The sequence below is a fragment of the Eucalyptus grandis genome, chromosome 10 (assembly GCF_016545825.1).
Source record: "Eucalyptus grandis isolate ANBG69807.140 chromosome 10, ASM1654582v1, whole genome shotgun sequence".
Taxonomy (NCBI): Eukaryota; Viridiplantae; Streptophyta; class Magnoliopsida; order Myrtales; family Myrtaceae; genus Eucalyptus; species Eucalyptus grandis.
The window spans coordinates 4,587,138-4,605,308 of NC_052621.1; the positions used below are offsets into that span (position 1 = coordinate 4,587,138).

Sequence of the window (18,171 nt, forward strand, 5' to 3'; positions counted from 1 at the left end):
AACGCCAGCGTAAGATCATCGGTTTACGATTCATGCACTCTCTTACACGGAGAGCAGTGTCCCATCACAGGAGCCATTGCACAATTCCAGCAAACTCCACCACAACAGAAGCCATCATATAATACCAACCATGACATAAAAGCCCAAGTTAAATCAGTTCCATAACATCATGCTCGTTTGGTCAAAACAGTTTCAAGGTAGCTGGTGATTCTGTACATCAGACAAAAAGCCATCACCGCCACCCACCCTTTTTCCTGCAGCAGACGCTAAACACACCTAGAAAGAAAGAACCAAGACATAAAGGCGTAAAACTATGTACCGAACGTGCCATCACTTTGCTTGTCACTGCATTCTCCACTGCCCCTCCCTCACTCCTCTTCGTCCATCACCGTTCCTTGCTCCTCGTACTTCACTCCCACCACGAACCTTATGCTCGTCTGCAGCGCAAACGCCACGTTTTAGGCACGGGGACGAACACAAGGGAGAGAAACCGGTAAAGGAGATCTGGGTTTTTACCTGTTTCGGATCGAAGACGGCGTACTCGTTGTACTCGAGGGGGCTGTCCTTGTGCTCCGAGGGGATCAGGCGACCGCACGGCACCTTGATGTCGTCCTTCCAAATGAAATGCTCCGATTCGTCTGTTTTCTTCCGCCCCAGTCCCTTCACTCCTGCCTTCTTTTCCTCTAAGGATTTCGTATCCTGTAGGATTATATGACAATTCAGTGCTGAGCCAGTGCTTAACACTGGCATGAATGATGCCATTAGAACTAATTCAAATTCAGCACTCCCGACTTCGTGTACCTCCGGCGGATGTTTAACCTCCAGAACTTGATCTCCCAGAGAAGCGATTGCCAATATCAGGAAGCCCTCCGGCCTGTCGATAGCTGTAAAACCGTACCTTGCTGCTTCTGCAGCCGCATCAGAGCACACGATCGCCTTTCCAAACTGTAGGTGGTTAAATATGAGGATTCGGAAAACCGCCAAATGGCACAGGGAACAAATATGTGGAAAAAATCAAGAAGCGATGCGACTCACCATGTAACCAGGAACTGGCAGAGAGCAAACAGCGGGCAAAAAGCCCTTGTGCAGATGCCTCATCAAATTCGAGCTGCGAGTGCCTGTGGAAACGAAGCTTGAGCAGAGTTTTACATAAACAGATGGATTTCAGCTAGTAGTGATTTCATAGTTCTCTTGAGAACCTCACCACACCACAAGAGAACCTTATTGGGCAACTCTTTTATTTCATCATAGGAAGGTGCTGCAGTTGACTCGACGGCATATATGTTCTCCACCGACACCCCATAGCTCTGAAAAGAACCAATAGCCAGAGGATTCAGAACTGCCAAGATATGAGGACTGCACATTTACACATGGAAAGGCAAATTATGAACTCACTACTTCCCCAACTTTGACAGGCTCATAAGTTTTCTCCACGTAATTCACTATCATCTTGTAGTCATTGGACTCCTTTTCAAGTGGAAGAACTTTGCAGTTCAGCTCATTGTATCGGTCTGAAAGAGGGTCATCAACTGTAGCTCCTGTCATATCGCCTATAAGATGTGAGGCATCTATTATGTCACGGACAGTCTCAAATGCCGCTGCAGCCTGCAGGAGCAATGCAAATTCTCAGCCCTGTAACCGGTAGACTAGATTTTTGGGGAACAGAAAGCCCTTACGTGATCGGCAACTTCTTGAAAATCTCGGAAAATAAAAGGCCTCGTTGAGTGCATCAAAGTGAACCATCTCTGGCTATAATCTGACCACACAGCCTCAGCCTTTTGACCCGTCTCCTTCATGGTTTTTACTTTCTCTACAAACTCTAGTAGGACCTCCTCACCTAGTCAGCGGATCTCATTATTGGCCCCACTGCTTCTTAAGAAAAACAAGAGAAAAGATTCGGATTACAAGAGAAAAGATTCGGATTCTTACATCTTTGCAAGTGAATCTTTGACAGCATCCCCATTGGTAGATCAGGGGAATCCAAGCCCATCTCCATTAGAGCATACCTATAATTAGAGCAATGTCATCGACACCATCAATAACAAGTCACAATTCTTATCGATCACAGAGTCAGTACTTGTGAACGGTACCTATATATTTCCTGACTGCACAAGACTTTCATGAAGTTTGCCACCAGAGGCTCCAGCTTGCAATGCACTGCTGCAACTCCAAGCTGCCGAAGACCTAAGGCCCCATGTCTTGCATCAATACCATTGTCCTATTAAATGGAGAACACATCTTATCATAAATTGATTCGATTAAGCATAGCATTGTCTCTGAGACTATACAATTTCACTTGCCATGTCAACGGGACAGAATTTTAGCAATTTCTTCTGAAATTTCTTCTCTGTTTCCCAGGGCTCAAACTCATTCCCTGTTATTTCCTCAAACAGCTTCACAAACTCCTTCACTGCATTGTCGACATTCTCCCATGCTTCGAGCTGCTCCTCTGCATTTGGATCATCTCCTACTCTTCCCCGCTTGTAGTACAGATGCAAGTTGTCATCAGGAACTGTGACGAGCTGCATTATGCAATAGCTACAACAAATATTATGAATTTCTTGTCAGTATGGACAGCCATAACGAAAAGAAGAAAATAGATAACAATTGAAGCCTGAAGAATATTTAGCATACTCGTTCAATCCTTCCCCCATATCACAAAGAGAAAAGGCACAATTATACAGTATTCCATCCCTCTCAAATATTTTCCCTCCTCGTTCTCTTAGCTTTGTGTCTTTGTAGACGGCCTGTTTCCCATACAGCTTCAGCTGCATCAGGAGAAGAAGGTTCAGGTCACACTTGATGTATACAAAATTGCCCCAGATAACACCATTTCAAGTGTCATAGCAAGTGAAAGACAGGGATCAGTCCATACTTCAGCTGAAATCGATTCAAGTGCCTCCTCACTCGGATCTTGCTTGTCCCAGGGTATTCCCCTGCCTTCTACAGCCAGATCACTCATCACATCGTAAGCAGATAAAGGCTGCGCCTCTTGTTTCTCGATGCTGTCGAGCAACCAACCTTCATTCACCACAGGTATGCCTCTTTCCCTAATTATACAATGTTTCAGTTAGTTATTTTCCCATAGTATGATGACCCTAACCCTAACAGAGACGAAGTGATAGGCTCAACCAGAAAAATCTAGAGATATTTTTATCAGTTAGGATTGCTACTACATTATATTTTTGGCTATAGCCACATAGTTTTCTTGATGTCTAACGTTAGAGCAGAAATCATAACCAGGAAGTTCCATCTACTCACACTGCTTCTGCAACTTTCGCTGAGCCACCACGCTCCCTCTCAGCAGGCGAAACAACTAGACAGGTCACGCCTACAAATATTAAAAAGACATATGACTATATTCCTCACATAATTTCAGTGCTACTTTGTGATTACAAAATCATCAATACCAATGACAGAATTGGAGGCTTTTCCTCCGTGTCTCTCGATCTCCGTCTTCCAATATTGCTGCACCAATGTTCAGAGTGTCTAATTGCACCAACTTGTATATGGAAGACGATAAAAACTAACTCCAAGTCTTAAAGACTAAGATGCATACATGAGTACGAGAAAGACGACCCGATAAAGATATCACCATCCCTCGTAGTGGCTTATCCACAATGCCTGGATCTGTACGAGGTCGACGGGTTGGATCCTGATACTTCTTTAGCAACTGTGAGAATATGTAAGGAGAGAAGACGAGATAATCATAAGTCGCTACTCATTCTTAAACATAAAGAGAAACTAAAAATGATTCTTGCAAACTTGATGGAGCGGTACATCAGCAACGGGGGAATTAAGGACAGAATCTGGCAACTTGATAGGCTCCTCTCTCCTTGGAGGGTATTTGGTGCTGAATGTGCAAGACGCCCATTCACTATAAGCTCCCTTACACTTATACTTTGTACTGGTGAACTCGATAGTTCCATTGCAAATCGGGCATTTGTCCAATGGCCCATAAAACAGCAAGTCTTGGCTGCATCATCAACACAAAGATGTCCCAAATTTATCAAAAATGGGTTAATCGAACTACCATCAGAATTGTTTTCCAGATTGCTTCTCCAAAGCTAGATATATACTACATATACAATGTTTCAGTTTACCAAACCGACATGTCAATAAATCAGCGAATGTTTGAAGCATACAAACTCAATCAAATTACAAATAGAACCGTTATGGTATCCCTAGGTTCAGTCTCACTAAACATATAGGACAGGCGACTATATCTTAAAATAACTTGTGTAGAACGCCGAGTACCATTTAGTGGTCACAACTCCCGGAGTACCAGAGGAGTCCTGGCCGTTTGCTTCCAGGATCTCTTGCATCAGGTCGACAGACAGATGTTCCTCCGTCGCTCTGCACAATTCCTTGAATTCAGCATCGACTTTATCCGATGGTTTGCGGTCTGGATGCCCATTATTGTTCTCGGCCTTTGGTTTCTTGGGCGATTGCTCCGATTCCTGCAGCTTGTGCTGATCGGCTTTCTGCTTCCTCGTCATCATCTTGTCATCGTCCATCGGCGCATGCGCCTGAGACCTCGTCTCGTGCACCTTTGCCACACTCAACTCACAATATATCAAACACAGAAAACTCTCCTCTCAGTTTCACATGTACAGGTTGGGCAGTTTCTAGTCATTTGATTTCCTTTCACTTGCTTGTTCCCCTTCTCATCGCTAACTTAAATTAAACAATTTCTCGCGTGACAAGGGATTCTATGCATAGAGTCCGAGAACAAAGTAATACATCTTAGAAACAATATAAACTACACTAGCTTCCTTCTGATGTTTTCCCCTACATCTAGAACTAAACTTAACGGGCTCATAACCCCATCCATTTATGGATTATCAGTATCCAACACAGCCACCAAGAAAGGACTATTCCTTCCTAAATGATCCTTGTTGCATCAAGAACTGAGCACCAACTACAAGAACAAGTTTCGGGTCAGTGCACAAACCTTCATAGTCTCTATCTCTTTCCTTTCCGGATCTTTCCTTCAAGTTTTGCCAGAAACCAGACGGAGCCAGAACGTGCGGAGAATCACGAACTTGTTCAGATGAAGCCAACACGCAGTTTCATAGTACTCCCAGCACCGGAAGATTGTCTGACTGCGGTGTGTGTTGCAGAGAGCTCCTGAAGGGACACGTAGTCGATACACTGAGGCATTGTGCTCCTGTGAACACGACAGCTGTCCGCAGCGCATGCACGTCCACGACATGTGTTGGGTTCCGAAGCGTGAGCCGTCGACATTTGGTAATTTAGGCCTCTTGGACATTAGTCGCCCCATGCATGAATACGAGGATGGAGAGGATAAATTCGAGCATTCATCTCTTTCATGAATGCTCGAAGTTTTCATGGTCAGGATCGGATGCGGCGCGTCAAGGTTCCGGTTAAATTTGGGAATTAAATTATTGAGATAATTTATTATCAAGAAAAGGATGACTCTTAGGCTCGTTTGTTTTACAAAAATAATTTTCAGAAAAATGCTTTTCGAATTTCCAACGTTCGTCTCATGAAAAATGAATTGATCGGGAAAAATATTTCCCATCAACGAAAAAAAAATCTTCTAAAATAAGGAAAATATCATACCCTTGTTAACTCCCATTTCTTTCTTTTTAAAATAATTTGAATTTATTATTATTATTATTTTCTTTTTCCCTTTTTTCCCTTCTTTTTCAGCTTGTCGCCGATCATGGTGATGGCCGTCGATCGGCCACAGGCGAGCCTCGAGCTCGCGGCCTCGAGGCCAGCTCAAGGCTTGCTTAGTCAGCGAGCATGAGCCTCTAGCTTGTTGATTTGGCGATGCCCAAGGCCTCGAGCTTGTTACTTGCCAAAGGCTCGGGCTTGAGGCTCACTGATTTGGCAAGCGGCAAGCAGCAAGCTTGAAGTTGCCTTTGGCCAATTGTCGATCGTCACTTTGGCTAGAGACTAACCAAAGAAGAAGGAAGAAAAGACAAAATAAAAGAGGTGCTGACACTTAGAATGTTAAAACTTGGTATAGAGAGACACTTAAAGTGCCAAAAATTTAGAAAGTGACACTTAGGTGCTAAAATCAGAGCAAAATGGATCACTTAAGTGCCATTCTGGCAAAAATCTGGCCAAAATGTCGACGTGGCGATTTTCCGGCAAAAGAAGTACAAAACAACGCCGTTTTGCACGTTAACGTGGCTAAACAATACAAAAACGACGCCGTTGGTGCTGACGTAAAAAAAAAAAAATTAAATTAAATTTAAAACTAAACTTATTTAACACATTTAAAAATAAAATAAAAATATAAAAAAACTAATTTTAAAAATAAAATATTTTAAAAATAAAATATTTTAAAAATATTTTAAAAAACTAAACTTATTTAAAACATTTAAAAATAAAATAAAAATATTAAAAAATAAATTTAAAAAAATAAAAATATTAAAAATATTAAAAAACTAAAAATTTAAAACATTTAAAAACTAAACTTATTTAAAACATTTAAAAATAAAATAAAATAAATTTTAAAAAAAAAACTAAAAATTATAAAAGGGGGGTGGGCCCTTCCGGTGGCGGTGGCAGCGAGGGCTTAGCCCTCAACTGCCGCTGCCCCTTTTTTTTAATTTTTAATATTTTTATTTTATTTTTAAATGTTTTAAATACATTTAGTTTTAAATTTAATTTAATTAATTTTTATATTCATTTTTTACCACGTCATAATTAAAACGATGTCGTTTTTGTATTGTCTAGCCATGTTAGCGTACAAAACGACGTCATTTTGTACTTCATTCGTCAAAAAATTGCAATGACGGCATTTTGGCCGAGATGTTGGCTAGAGAGTGGCACTTAAGTGATCTATTTTGTTATGATTTTGGTACTTAAGTGTTACTTTCCAAACTTTTAACACTTAAGTGTCCCTCCATGCCAAATTTTAGAACTTAAGATGTACTTATGCCTAAAATAAAAGGAAAAAAAATAAAAAATCAAATAATAATCAAATAATAAATTTATTAAAAGGAGTACCCAAAGAAAAATAGAATTAAGTTTTGGATAGAGAACGATAAAAAATACTGGAAAATATTGTCATTGTCTAATGAATGGGTCGGGTTAAATGTGAGTCGAGTCAAAAATGGTTTGACCTAAATCAATCCATTTAACTCATTTCGTCGGATTTCAGTTTAATATAAAAGTCGTTATTCATACTCAATCTAACTTATATCCGACCCATTTCTAATTCGTGTCCAACCCAATCCATATTGTTAAAGCACTTCCATATTTAACTCAATCTTAAAATGTTTACTTTTTAAAAAATATATATTAATTAAACACTTTTATGCAATATGAATCTAACGGACAATTTTTATAATTTTACATTTTTTTATGTTTATATTTATATTTTATTTCTTACTTTTATTTTTTTTTATTGTAAGTCCGGTGAGGGTCGGGCCTTGCCCAAATCTAGCGGCTGGTCTTGGGAGAGGGTTATGGCCCTCATTGGATTTCATAGACAAAAACAAAAAACAAAAAACAAAAAAAAACAAAGAGAGAGAAAGAAAGAAAGAAAGAAAGAAAATTTAAAATTTAAAATTTTAAAATTTTAAAAAAGCACCTGATTCACTTAAACTTATTAGGTAACTAATTTATAACTCATTTAGACCCATTAAGTATTAGGTAACCCTCCCGACCAAAAAAAAAGTTATTAGGTAATTCATCACACCATTAAATATGAGTTAAGATATGAGTTTCCATTTTGTCCCCTCTATTTATTGGATATATTAAGAAGTGATTTTTTTTTATGTCAATCTTACTTTATTCCTACTCTAACTCTCACTCTCAGACTTTTACCATGTCTCCTTACAGAGTGTGGGAGTTGAAACCCACATCTAAAACTAAATCGTCCCCACCCCAATCTCTCGAGAAGATGGGGATTCAAACCCACCCCCCTTCTAATGTTGAAGGGTGACGATTGGGGCAAACCCCAGTGGTTGATATATTAAGAAGTGATTATTAATATGAAAAGTGGTGATAGTTCATCATAAATGGTGATGGTTTTTCAAATATAAGGCAACCCATTTGTGACTCATACCATTTAATATGAGTTGAGATATGGGTTGTAGATTCATTTTGTCATCAAGAAGTAATCGTTGACATGGAAAGTCGCGATAGTTCATCTTAAAAAAGTGACGATGGTGAGGATAAGGTACCTATTCTCATTCTCAAGAGATGTGTTGATTGGTTGTTTATAATTAGCACCAAATTATACGCTATTCAAGACAACTGTTCAAAACAACTTCTTTGTCATAACTCTCTCTTTTTTTATTTTCATATACACAACTTTGATGACACATTCAAAGTGAAATTTCAATAGAGAAATTGAGTATATCCCGGACTTTGCTGAACTCGTTTTTTGAGACTTTGGTGTATATCCTGAAGGTATATTTGTTTTAAACTTAAGAGCAGCAATAGCGATGACAAATAACAGTAATCATCATCACATATCAAAGTATCAAACAATTATAAACTACTACACTCTCTTCATTACTAATCAAATTTCCTGAACAATAGTAGGACATGCTTCGCCGCTAAGCTCTTCGGTCAATCTTCATCACAGGACTCGATTCGAAATGCAGAAAGTGATCGAACAACATATTCAAAGAGACTACCAACTGTTGTCTGGTTAAATTATCAACAAGTTTTGGGTTATCTTCTCATTTGAGTTATTATTAACTTTTAATTAGTTTTTAAAAATTACCGAACTTAATTTCTGTTGAATTACAAACTTTTACTTATCTCGGTTGGCAACCCCTCACAGCAATAGTTCTTTTAATTACAAAATTTGGTAAATTAATCAAATAAAAGTTGGTAATTATATGACAGTATGACCTTGGAAGCATTACCTTGCCCTGGAAAATCTTTAGTCCCGTAAGCTTTGCGCTCATGGATCTCAAAAATCATGAACAAAAAGAATAATGTTAAGTATAATTTCAATACTCATCTATGAAATTAACTTATATAGGGATGAGATAATCTTTTCCACTGTGTTTGTATGACTATATTACAGTCTACCGAGTATTCTTAACCTGAGGATTTATTTTCGTCAAGCTAATATCACCATGCTTTTCTAATGAAAATGATTTGGGCATATGGCTTTTTCTCTACTTCATGAGTATTTTAACTTATCGTGGTCATCACTTTTAGTGAAAAGAATAAGAGGTTGATTTTGTTTAAGGAATACATTTGACCTTTCTTCTCAGATAATAAATGTCTGAGTGCTTTACAGTATCTTTATAAGTCCTAGATTCCCCAACAGATTGTACAGTGTAAATAGGGTTCACATGATGTGCCCCCACTATGTGTGAAAGTAAACTTACTAGCCTAGACTCTGTCTTTATATATTTACATATACTCAATCATTTTCCAGGTGTCTATGTTCCAGGAATACTTAGATCCTGATCAGTTTATTTATTAAAACTTTCCAATCATCAATGGTGAAGCAATGGCACTAGAGCCCATCTCTATGGAAATGTCAATATTTGCGTAATGAAATTTGAAGACCGGCAATTTTTATTAGCATATCATAACCTGTTTGTCATTCATGTCAATATGCCGGTTCGTATCTGTGTGTATGTGTAAGTAACCGTTTCATGTCATGTTAGAGTTTTCTCTTTGTAATTCTTATTTTGTCTCCGATAGGTAATCTTGTCGTGTAGGCAGACCGTGTCAAATGTCATATCGAATTCATAATTAAATGGGAATATGTTGAGCATCTTCTGCTGAATGGAAGACGTTATAAAACGTCGATCAATTAGCAGAATGGAAAATGGGTCCGGGAGAGGAATATATAGACTATGGTTTAGGATGATTGATGACATTTAGTTTTAAAGGACCTTTCGCAGAAAGTGGTTTTCGCAAGTTAAGGTTTTTGTTTTGTCCTCTGCGGCATACAGTCGAATAAGCCCTAGTAATTAAGGATATCCATCGTCGACAGGTCGCATATGACAACTAAGATGCATCCCCATGCACAAGGGAATCCGCCAAAGGGTGAGGGTCTTTTGATCGGATAAGAAAAAAAATATTATTCCTAGTTAGTTGGTATTATGTGATGTCACCATTTTCACTTGTTCGAATGTATGATTGTGTGCCCCATTGCTAACAAGGTCAATACAATATAATTTAATTCAGGGTCCATTTGTTTGAAAGAAAATTGTTTCTGACTTTTTGGCGTTTGGATGATGAAAACCTAATTGATCTACAAGCTCAGATTGGGGGAAAACAACTTCTTGTTTTGGCAAGAGAGAAATCGCTTTCCCTAAATCACTAAACATATCAAAACTAACCGTTTTCTTTGAAATTGATTTGTATATAATATATTTTCGTTTATTACGAAATTTTCGACGAAACAAGCGTACTATTTTACACATTTGCAAGGAAAGCACACCATCGTCCAGACTCGTGCTTCGCACTTGTTGCCTCTCCCACCCTTTCGAACCCATCGATCCAATCTACTCAAAATCCTCACCCAACCACCTGCGGCTCAACCCTTTCCTCTTCGGCGCCGTCAATGCACCCGTGCAGTCGCCCACAGCTGCTCCTTCGCTGTGCCTATCTCTCCTCTACCCTTCCTATCCGCTATGGACCTCAGTGGCTTCGCGGTTACTGAGATCTTGGCTGGGCTTGGAGAGCTTAACCACTGCCGCGGTGTCGAACATTAGCCCCGATCCTGAGAGGTCGAGTTCCGAGCTCATGTTCCGCGGTGGCATCGAGCCTGAGCCCCAGATTTGGCGGTGCTCAAATGCGACGCCAATCATAGTCGAGCCTGAGCTCATCATCGGTCACGAATGTAGAAAATCCAGAACGATAGTGATGATACACTTTTGGTTCAAGTTAAGGGGACGATTGTGGTGAAGGAGACATTATTCTTCATTAGCGAAAGTGGCCGGACTTCTAGGAGATTCCCTAACTCCGTGCCTTTCTTTTGCATCCAAATGAACCATGAAGCTGTTTTCAGAACAAACCTGATATTACAAGGCAAGTGCTTTTCGCATTGTGCATCAAATCCGAGCTGCCTCTGTTTTGTTCTTTCGTTTGTTTTTTTCGAGAAAGCTGATTCTTTATTTGCATAAAGAATTCTCGCGCTCAAGTGTCTCACTCAATTGTGTGTGTATATAGTGATGAGCATAATTCTAGTATAGAACCTTGATCCCGAAAATTGGACTGATGGAAATCTATCGATCTGATTTTAGGTTTTAAGGTATGTAAGATAAGTTTCAGATTCCAAAAATTGGAAACCTTTTTCCATAGATTGGTTGGTGGAACTTGGAAATTAAAACCTACAACTTAGAATAAGTTTTTATTTTTTTCTTAGGTTATGTCTTCGCATAATTCTATAGTATTCCATAGCGTTTGATGATAAATGTATAATTTGGAACCACTCATTTAAACTTCTATTTAATGACTGAGACTTTTACTTTTTAAATGTTTCATATTTTTTGTGCCTAACTATAAATTATGGTCAATGAATTATAGCAGTAAGCAATAGTCATTAAATGTTATAATTTACTGTAGTGGTTCGATTAATAATACATGTGAAACCTTAGTAGATCCTGGAACCGACCTTGAAATCTGTGATAAAGTAAGTTTTAGGTTGCGAAAAATGATGAACTTACTTTAAGGAACCACTTCCAAACGGAACCGTACGGAAATTAAAACCGCTCACTTCTATATGTATAGACAAAACCCATGCATTTTATTCCTTAATTATGACCCAAATCATGCTTGTTTGACAAGGGAATATCATCTACATTGAGACTACTTGATTGCACTTATCTCAAAAGCTTTAGGACTTTAACCAATCACCAGAATAGAACATTTAAACCCCTAATAAACTGACGGTAAAGACTTTGAGAACTCTCGTTACGCTCTCGCCCGATAATAATGGTAAGGTCCCACGCCCTTTTGTGGGTGTCCAATGAGTCTCGTCTCACGTGATCATTGAATCATGAATTGAAATTGAGCGTGTCGCGATTTGATGTCGTGTCGACTGTCAGTCTATACTTTAAATCCCTACTTTAACATCATGCACCAATATAATTCGAGGGCCAACCACGACCAGGCCCTCTTTTTCCTCGAGCGGTTTCTCTATGGATCCCGCCGAACCTCGCTCGGGCCTATGCACTGCAGCGACACTACCCCCGAATGCGAGCTCGGCGCATTCCGACCGTCGGATCATGCGAACGACTCCAACGCACGACATCCCCCCTGAGGAATCGAAGAAAAGGTCGCGTGGTTCCGAGCGGATTTCCGACATGGTCCGTGGCTGGTATCATTGCACGAGGGAAACGTAGGGACGAATCAAAGATGCTGAATTCTCCTCAAGAAGACAAAAGAGAAACCGCGGATCATCTGGTCAAAAGATGCACGGCCGGAGCGGGGGGACAAGACGATGCTGCCGCAGCAACGCGACAAGGCTGGGGCGGAGGGATGACGTGGCGAGAGGCTGGGGAGTGGGGAGGCTCCAGTAGTCAGGCTCGACACTAGACAGGGGCTGCCAAGTTGGGGGCGTTGCGGTACACGTGGCGAGCGGCGGGAGGAGGCCCATATAAGGGTGCCCGCCATCCTTCGCTTCTTGGCTATTTCCTGTCGCTAATAATTCTGGCTCGTACCTGTTGAGAGTTGCATGGCCAGATCGAGGTGCCCCCCACCAAAAGAATTCATCCAATTTGTTAACAAGTTGGTACCCCCCCGGGACGTCAGATAAATCAAATCAGCCGACACTGTCGGACGTCTATCTTGTACTACGCAGATTAATTGGAAGGGACTTCAGTGGAGTTTCGCTCAAAGCTTTAGGATTCCGTCGGCAAAACTGACCAGAAGTTACCAACGCGGCGGTCTGGTCGAAAGGATCGCAGTGAAGCTTTGCATAAAGATTTGAGATTAAATTAGTAAAAATTGAAAAGTTTCGGGATTGAACTAACTCGACATCCGCATAATAGATTTAGGGTTGATTAGACAATCTCCCCAAATGCATCTCTAGTCCCCGATGGACCTAGACATCTAGGTTAGAGCTTTTGGAGCGAAGGGTTTTCTCCGGTCACAACCTTCTATGCCGAAGGAAGGAAAAAAAAGGTGTTCCCGATGAAGTTACCAATGTCGTTCGATACGAAGGAACTGTCGTGATCATTAACAACATGAGGGCGGGTGAAATTTAACAAAAATCTCGTCTCTGGGTCAGGCAGTAATCACCATCACAATATGGCTTAGCAAATTTTGGTCCGTCGTCGTTTTGTTATACATGATTCTATATTTTGTCGTAAAGGGTGGTTGCCATCAACAGGAAAAGATCTAGTTTCTGCTGTCTGGTCGCAAGGACTGGAGCAGAGATGGAGGCGAGAGAGGTACAGTGGAAAAGCGAGAGCCTTCTGCAGGAAAGCAAGCTCGTCAATCACATGCCAAGATCAGCTGCTGAAAAGGGCCATTTCCAACGAGAAAAAAACACGGCTGGAATTACGAAATTTACTTTTATTTATACGACTAGCGAGAGTTACAGCAGCAACACCATACGGGGAGAGAGAGCTATGCCAAGCATCAAGCTAAGCTTAGTTACATTTAAAGAAAGAGACGACGCCCGACCTCTTTCTATGCCTAAGTTCGATTATTCCTTTTCGTTTCAAGTGTTAAACGACGTCTAGATACCAAGCCTTGCGTTTATCTAATGCCTTAAATGTTTGCCAATTGGAGCCAGCGCCAGTTCGCCATCGGCGCCTCCTTGCGGTTTTGGATATGTCTCAGCGCCTCCTCGCGGCCGTTTCCCTCTGGGCGTTGAAGAAGACGGCGGCGACTGGAAGGCCGAGCTCGTTGTCGTCGGCAAACTTCCGGGTGTTGAAGCGGTCTCGCGAGGAAGGAGGCCTCACCATTTCCCTGCGCTTCTGCTTGAAGAGGAGGAACACGAACCTGTGGATCCCTATGTTTGGCCTCGGCATTTCGTAGCCCACCACTTCCTTCCCTGCGTTTCACGTAAGAAATTGAATCCAAAATTATTGATTCATCGTATGTCAAAGTATTACTCACGATCTCCGTGCTCATGCATGCTCGCGCACGGTAAGAGAGGACGCAGCGAGGACTTACCAAATGTAGCATCCGTGGTGCCAGGGATGTCTGTCACTATCCTGTCGGATTTTCAAACAGGAACTTCGATCAAACCGCATTCGCTTTTGGTAAAATTGAAGACAGACTCAGACGGGGCAGACATGAAACATATTGTCAGGTCATGAATGTGTTTCAGCAATTGTTCTACATCGCAAGATTCATAAGGCTAACATCAACTATAATTGAAGTTCTCTAACATTATGACTTTCGAGGTCATCCGGATTCCAAACCCTGAAAAGCATGTCGAGAAGGGTTTCTTATCGATCTTTGAGTCCTGTTTTTTTTTTTTTTTTCCCTAAGAACAAGTTACTCTTCAATTTTAATCTTTCGGGTGTTTTTTCGATAGCAAAGGGAACTGTTTTGAATACCAGTGCAAGTGCTCCCTCAGATATGGATCGCTAGGACCAGGAACATCTGGGTCTGTCATCACCTGCAAGGGCATGATATAAAGTACCGATTCATCAATTATCACGACAACATGAATCGCCAGATCTAGAATATCAGAACCAGAAGGCACATGACCCAGAAGTAGGAGAACTCAAACGAAAAAAGTGCAATGAAGTTGCATGTATGGAGCGGTATACCAGAGTGAAAAAGGACCTCATGTCACCACCATGAACCTCCACCTTGGGCTTGGCGGTGACCCAAGAAGGGAAGAGCTCATGGCCATTGAAGACCTGCTTGTTGGAGTTGTAAGTGACTGTCATCTTGACGCTGGCAGAGAAGGAGTCGGTCACATCTCCAATGATTCTCCCCACAACAAGAGGGTTTGATGACACCTTTGCCATAAATCTTCTTGTTGCGATGCTGTTGGGTTCTCTTTTGTCTTTTTTTCAATGATCTCTCTCTTGTGGGTCTTTTCGATGAACAATTGGGAGAGGAATCGTCCGTATTTATAGCCTCTCTTGAGAAGGAGCAATGGAGAGTTGGGGATGTGCTTTCCCTTGGGAGGAGTTCAGAAAGAGAGCATGAAAATTTTAGAAAAGTTAAAAACGAAAGATTCTAGCTAGCTTTATGCCATAGGTGATCTAGGGAATGCATAATGACCCCCCAAAAAAAAAACAAAAAAAAACAAAAAAACAAAATCTAGGGAATGCAATGGCTCTGCGACAAAAGTCATGTTGAACCCTACCTCAAATTCAATCCTCGCATGATTACCACTTATGCTTAGTAGCGTTTTTGGACTTCGAGTGTGAAGAAATCCATACAGTAATTTGTGTGAGACTCAAATTGTCTTTCTCCGCGTTCTTAGTGCCCATCAGTTCAGGAATAAATTGGGGATTGATTAAACTTATGAGTGCGTGGGAACTCATTAGATATATAAAGCTATTTATCCCTATCTACACAAAGTCACATAGCCTATTAGTAAAAGTTATGGACCATGTTTGATACATATAATTTATTGTAGTATTTTCTAGCCGCTCAAGGGTTTTCTTTTTAATCTGATTTAATAATCATCTAACACATATCGAAACTCAAACGGTAATTTAACTTTCTGGCAATTTTCTCTTCTGATTATTTTAATTACTTAAATTTTCTGATCTTCTAATCTCTATGCTAGATAGAATTATATTTATAGGTAGAGATGAGAAAGCGGGCCGAATTAATTCGGGAACCAACTCAAACCAGCATTAACCCGCCGATTCCAATGAGACTATTCCACTTCTCAGTTTCAATAATTGGGAACTGGCATTGAGCCGTTTGCTTCCCAGTTATAGATTGTGAATAGGTTGGTTTTACCCTGAATTTCGAGACTAGAACAAAACCAATTTTGGAACTAATTTACCCCCGGCCCAAAGTAAGTTCTCTTACTCTTTTATTAAAACAGAAAATATTTGTTGAAATTGAATAGTTTTGACATATTGTCCTCGAGCAGAAAGAATTGTATCCACAATTAACACATGCATGTTGTGTGTATAATAAAATGAAACCAAAAGAGAAAAAAAGAAGAAAAAAATGCCCAGCTAATTTCTGGGTGGGCCTTGAGAATGGCCGGTTCGAGGGTAAACAAGCCGGTTCCCGATTAAAAAATCTAGGAACTAACTGGTGCCAACCATAAAACCAACCACTCGTATTCATTTTTACAGGAGCAAGCAAATGCCTAAACTCTATTTTTCATGTGTGGCCGGTGTTACACGATTCAAGGACGAACCCCACCCTAGTCTAATTTTCTGCTTTTCCCTTTGCTACAACAGTGTCAAGACATGAAGGCCTCGTGGGCGTTCATGCTCGGACATTCTCAACCTAGTTGGGAAGGTCTCAAGGGCCCTTTTTTATATAAGGCAATAAAAGTAGGAACCCTAATTGTAATTGGGCACATCGGAACCTTCCCAATTCTCCAATCATTCTCATGATCATCGTGTCTTTATTTGATATACAATTAGGGGAAAGAGAGAGGTGGGAGCATAAAGAAGCTCCACCACAAAAGGCTCCCCAAGACTGCTAAGTCGTCAAGTGTCATTTCAAAGCTTAAAGCCGATGATTCAAGGCCCAAATTGGAAAATGAGAGGGAGTGGAGTTGCCCGTTTTGGAGGCTATAAAGCACCCTCTCCTTCCATTATTCCTCATCGGAATACTTATGATAATAGGAGGGAGCCATGGACTTCCAACTATCTTTTGTTGTATTTTTATTGAGGCGGTCTCTATGATTCTCGAGGGGCCGATTCGTTGTGGTGAGACATTGTACTTAAGTCATTTCATACTTATTTTCGTACAAAATATTATAGCGCGCGAATACTCTAAAAGCTTTTAATGAATGACTAAGATCTATTTGTGCATGATCGGTGATTAAAGATCTTGTGATTTAATGGTTATACAAGTCGAACAATCTCGAATTTGCTCAAATAATAATAAAATAAAAAAAGTTAAGACCCTTTGATTAAAGAGAATCTCCATCAATTAGTAGGGTTCAATTTAATCTAATGTTTCTCTAAGGATTATAGACGCCCTCTTTTTTCTTACTAATTAGAGCTTATTTGTTTAAGTTTGGGCAATAGGAGAGCGCACTTCTCTATTTTTTTTGCCAAAATTTAAAATACTGCTTAAATTAAAGAAAATTGAAAAAATCGCATGCGAGTTTACATCTCCCTGTTTGTATATTGAACGAGTTTCGACCGTTTCATATTTAAAAGAAAAAGTCAAAGTGTGTGAGCTACAAAATTTGTATTAAACAGTATGTAAAAATTATGAATGTTTAAGTCTAGGTTTTGATCCATCATTTTCTTTTGGGATAATGACATAAATGCTCCCTAAACTTTGGCTTAATGTATAATGCAGTTCTTGAACTTTTAATATATTCAATATGATCAATGAACTTTAATTTAATGTAAAATATGGTCCTTCAACTATTGACACATGTTCAATGTAGTCCCTGAATTATGTGAAAACATTCAATGTTTGTCTTTCTAATAATTCAAGTTTAGGGATAACACTGAAAATTTTCATATAATTCAGGGGCTAAATTGAATATGTAATAAAAATTGAAATACCATATTGAACAAATTAAAAGTTTAGAGATGATATTGCATATTGAGCTAAATTTTAGGGACCACATTAAAAATTGGGTAAAAATTCATGGATCATTTGTGTCATTTTCTCTTTTCTTTTCCCATTTTTGCCATCGTTGTTTAGAAGCCCAAGGCAAGGGATTTTTAGTATTTTGAATGCGGGCTTCAGTGGGAAGGATAATTAGCAATTAGGCTTCAAAATTTTTGACAAGTCAAAAACTATTTCGTATAGTAATTATATCAGGTGACAACGCTACTCATAAAAATCAGATAAATAAGGATAGGAATTTTTGAAATTCAAAAGTAAAGTTAATTGGGATGTGTATCGGGGACCGTTGTGGTTGAGCGGTTATATTGCATCGACTATGCAACATGATGTATCATTTAGAAAAAAAGTGAATTCATAAAAATAAAAAATGAAAATATAGAGTGAAAGCCCAGGATCTGTGGCAGAGAATTTAGAAAAATGTGGGCCTATCAGAGAGCCTGGTCAGCATGCCAACTGGCCCAAGAACCATTTGGGGAGTTTGGGCTCGTACATTAGCATGAGCCTGGA

General features: G+C 39.9%; 2 protein-coding genes across 2 annotated transcripts; both read right to left on the minus strand.

The window, feature by feature from the left end:
* Positions 1 to 148: 148 nt before the first annotated feature.
* LOC104421296 (protein ADP-ribosyltransferase PARP3) lies at positions 149 to 10,793 on the minus strand. Its single transcript, XM_039303707.1, has 18 exons — positions 10,602 to 10,793; positions 4,258 to 4,565; positions 3,781 to 3,976; positions 3,560 to 3,673; positions 3,411 to 3,468; positions 3,262 to 3,331; positions 2,876 to 3,050; positions 2,635 to 2,768; positions 2,301 to 2,538; positions 2,091 to 2,218; positions 1,930 to 2,006; positions 1,677 to 1,837; positions 1,396 to 1,605; positions 1,205 to 1,307; positions 1,036 to 1,118; positions 802 to 945; positions 517 to 699; positions 149 to 437 (listed from the first exon to the last, which is right to left on the minus strand). Exons 1-18 carry the CDS (start codon positions 10,791 to 10,793, stop codon positions 369 to 371), a joined length of 2,643 nt encoding a protein of 880 aa, XP_039159641.1. The 3' UTR covers positions 149 to 368.
* Positions 10,794 to 13,467: 2,674 nt separating this feature from the next.
* On the minus strand, positions 13,468 to 15,041 carry LOC104421297 (protein CENTRORADIALIS-like). The gene is made up of 4 exons (XM_010033202.3): positions 14,694 to 15,041; positions 14,478 to 14,539; positions 14,089 to 14,129; positions 13,468 to 13,966 (listed from the first exon to the last, which is right to left on the minus strand). The coding sequence occupies exons 1-4, from the start codon at positions 14,895 to 14,897 to the stop codon at positions 13,749 to 13,751; spliced, it is 525 nt and encodes a 174-aa protein (XP_010031504.1). The 5' UTR covers positions 14,898 to 15,041; the 3' UTR covers positions 13,468 to 13,748.
* Between the last annotated feature and the right edge of the window lie 3,130 nt (positions 15,042 to 18,171).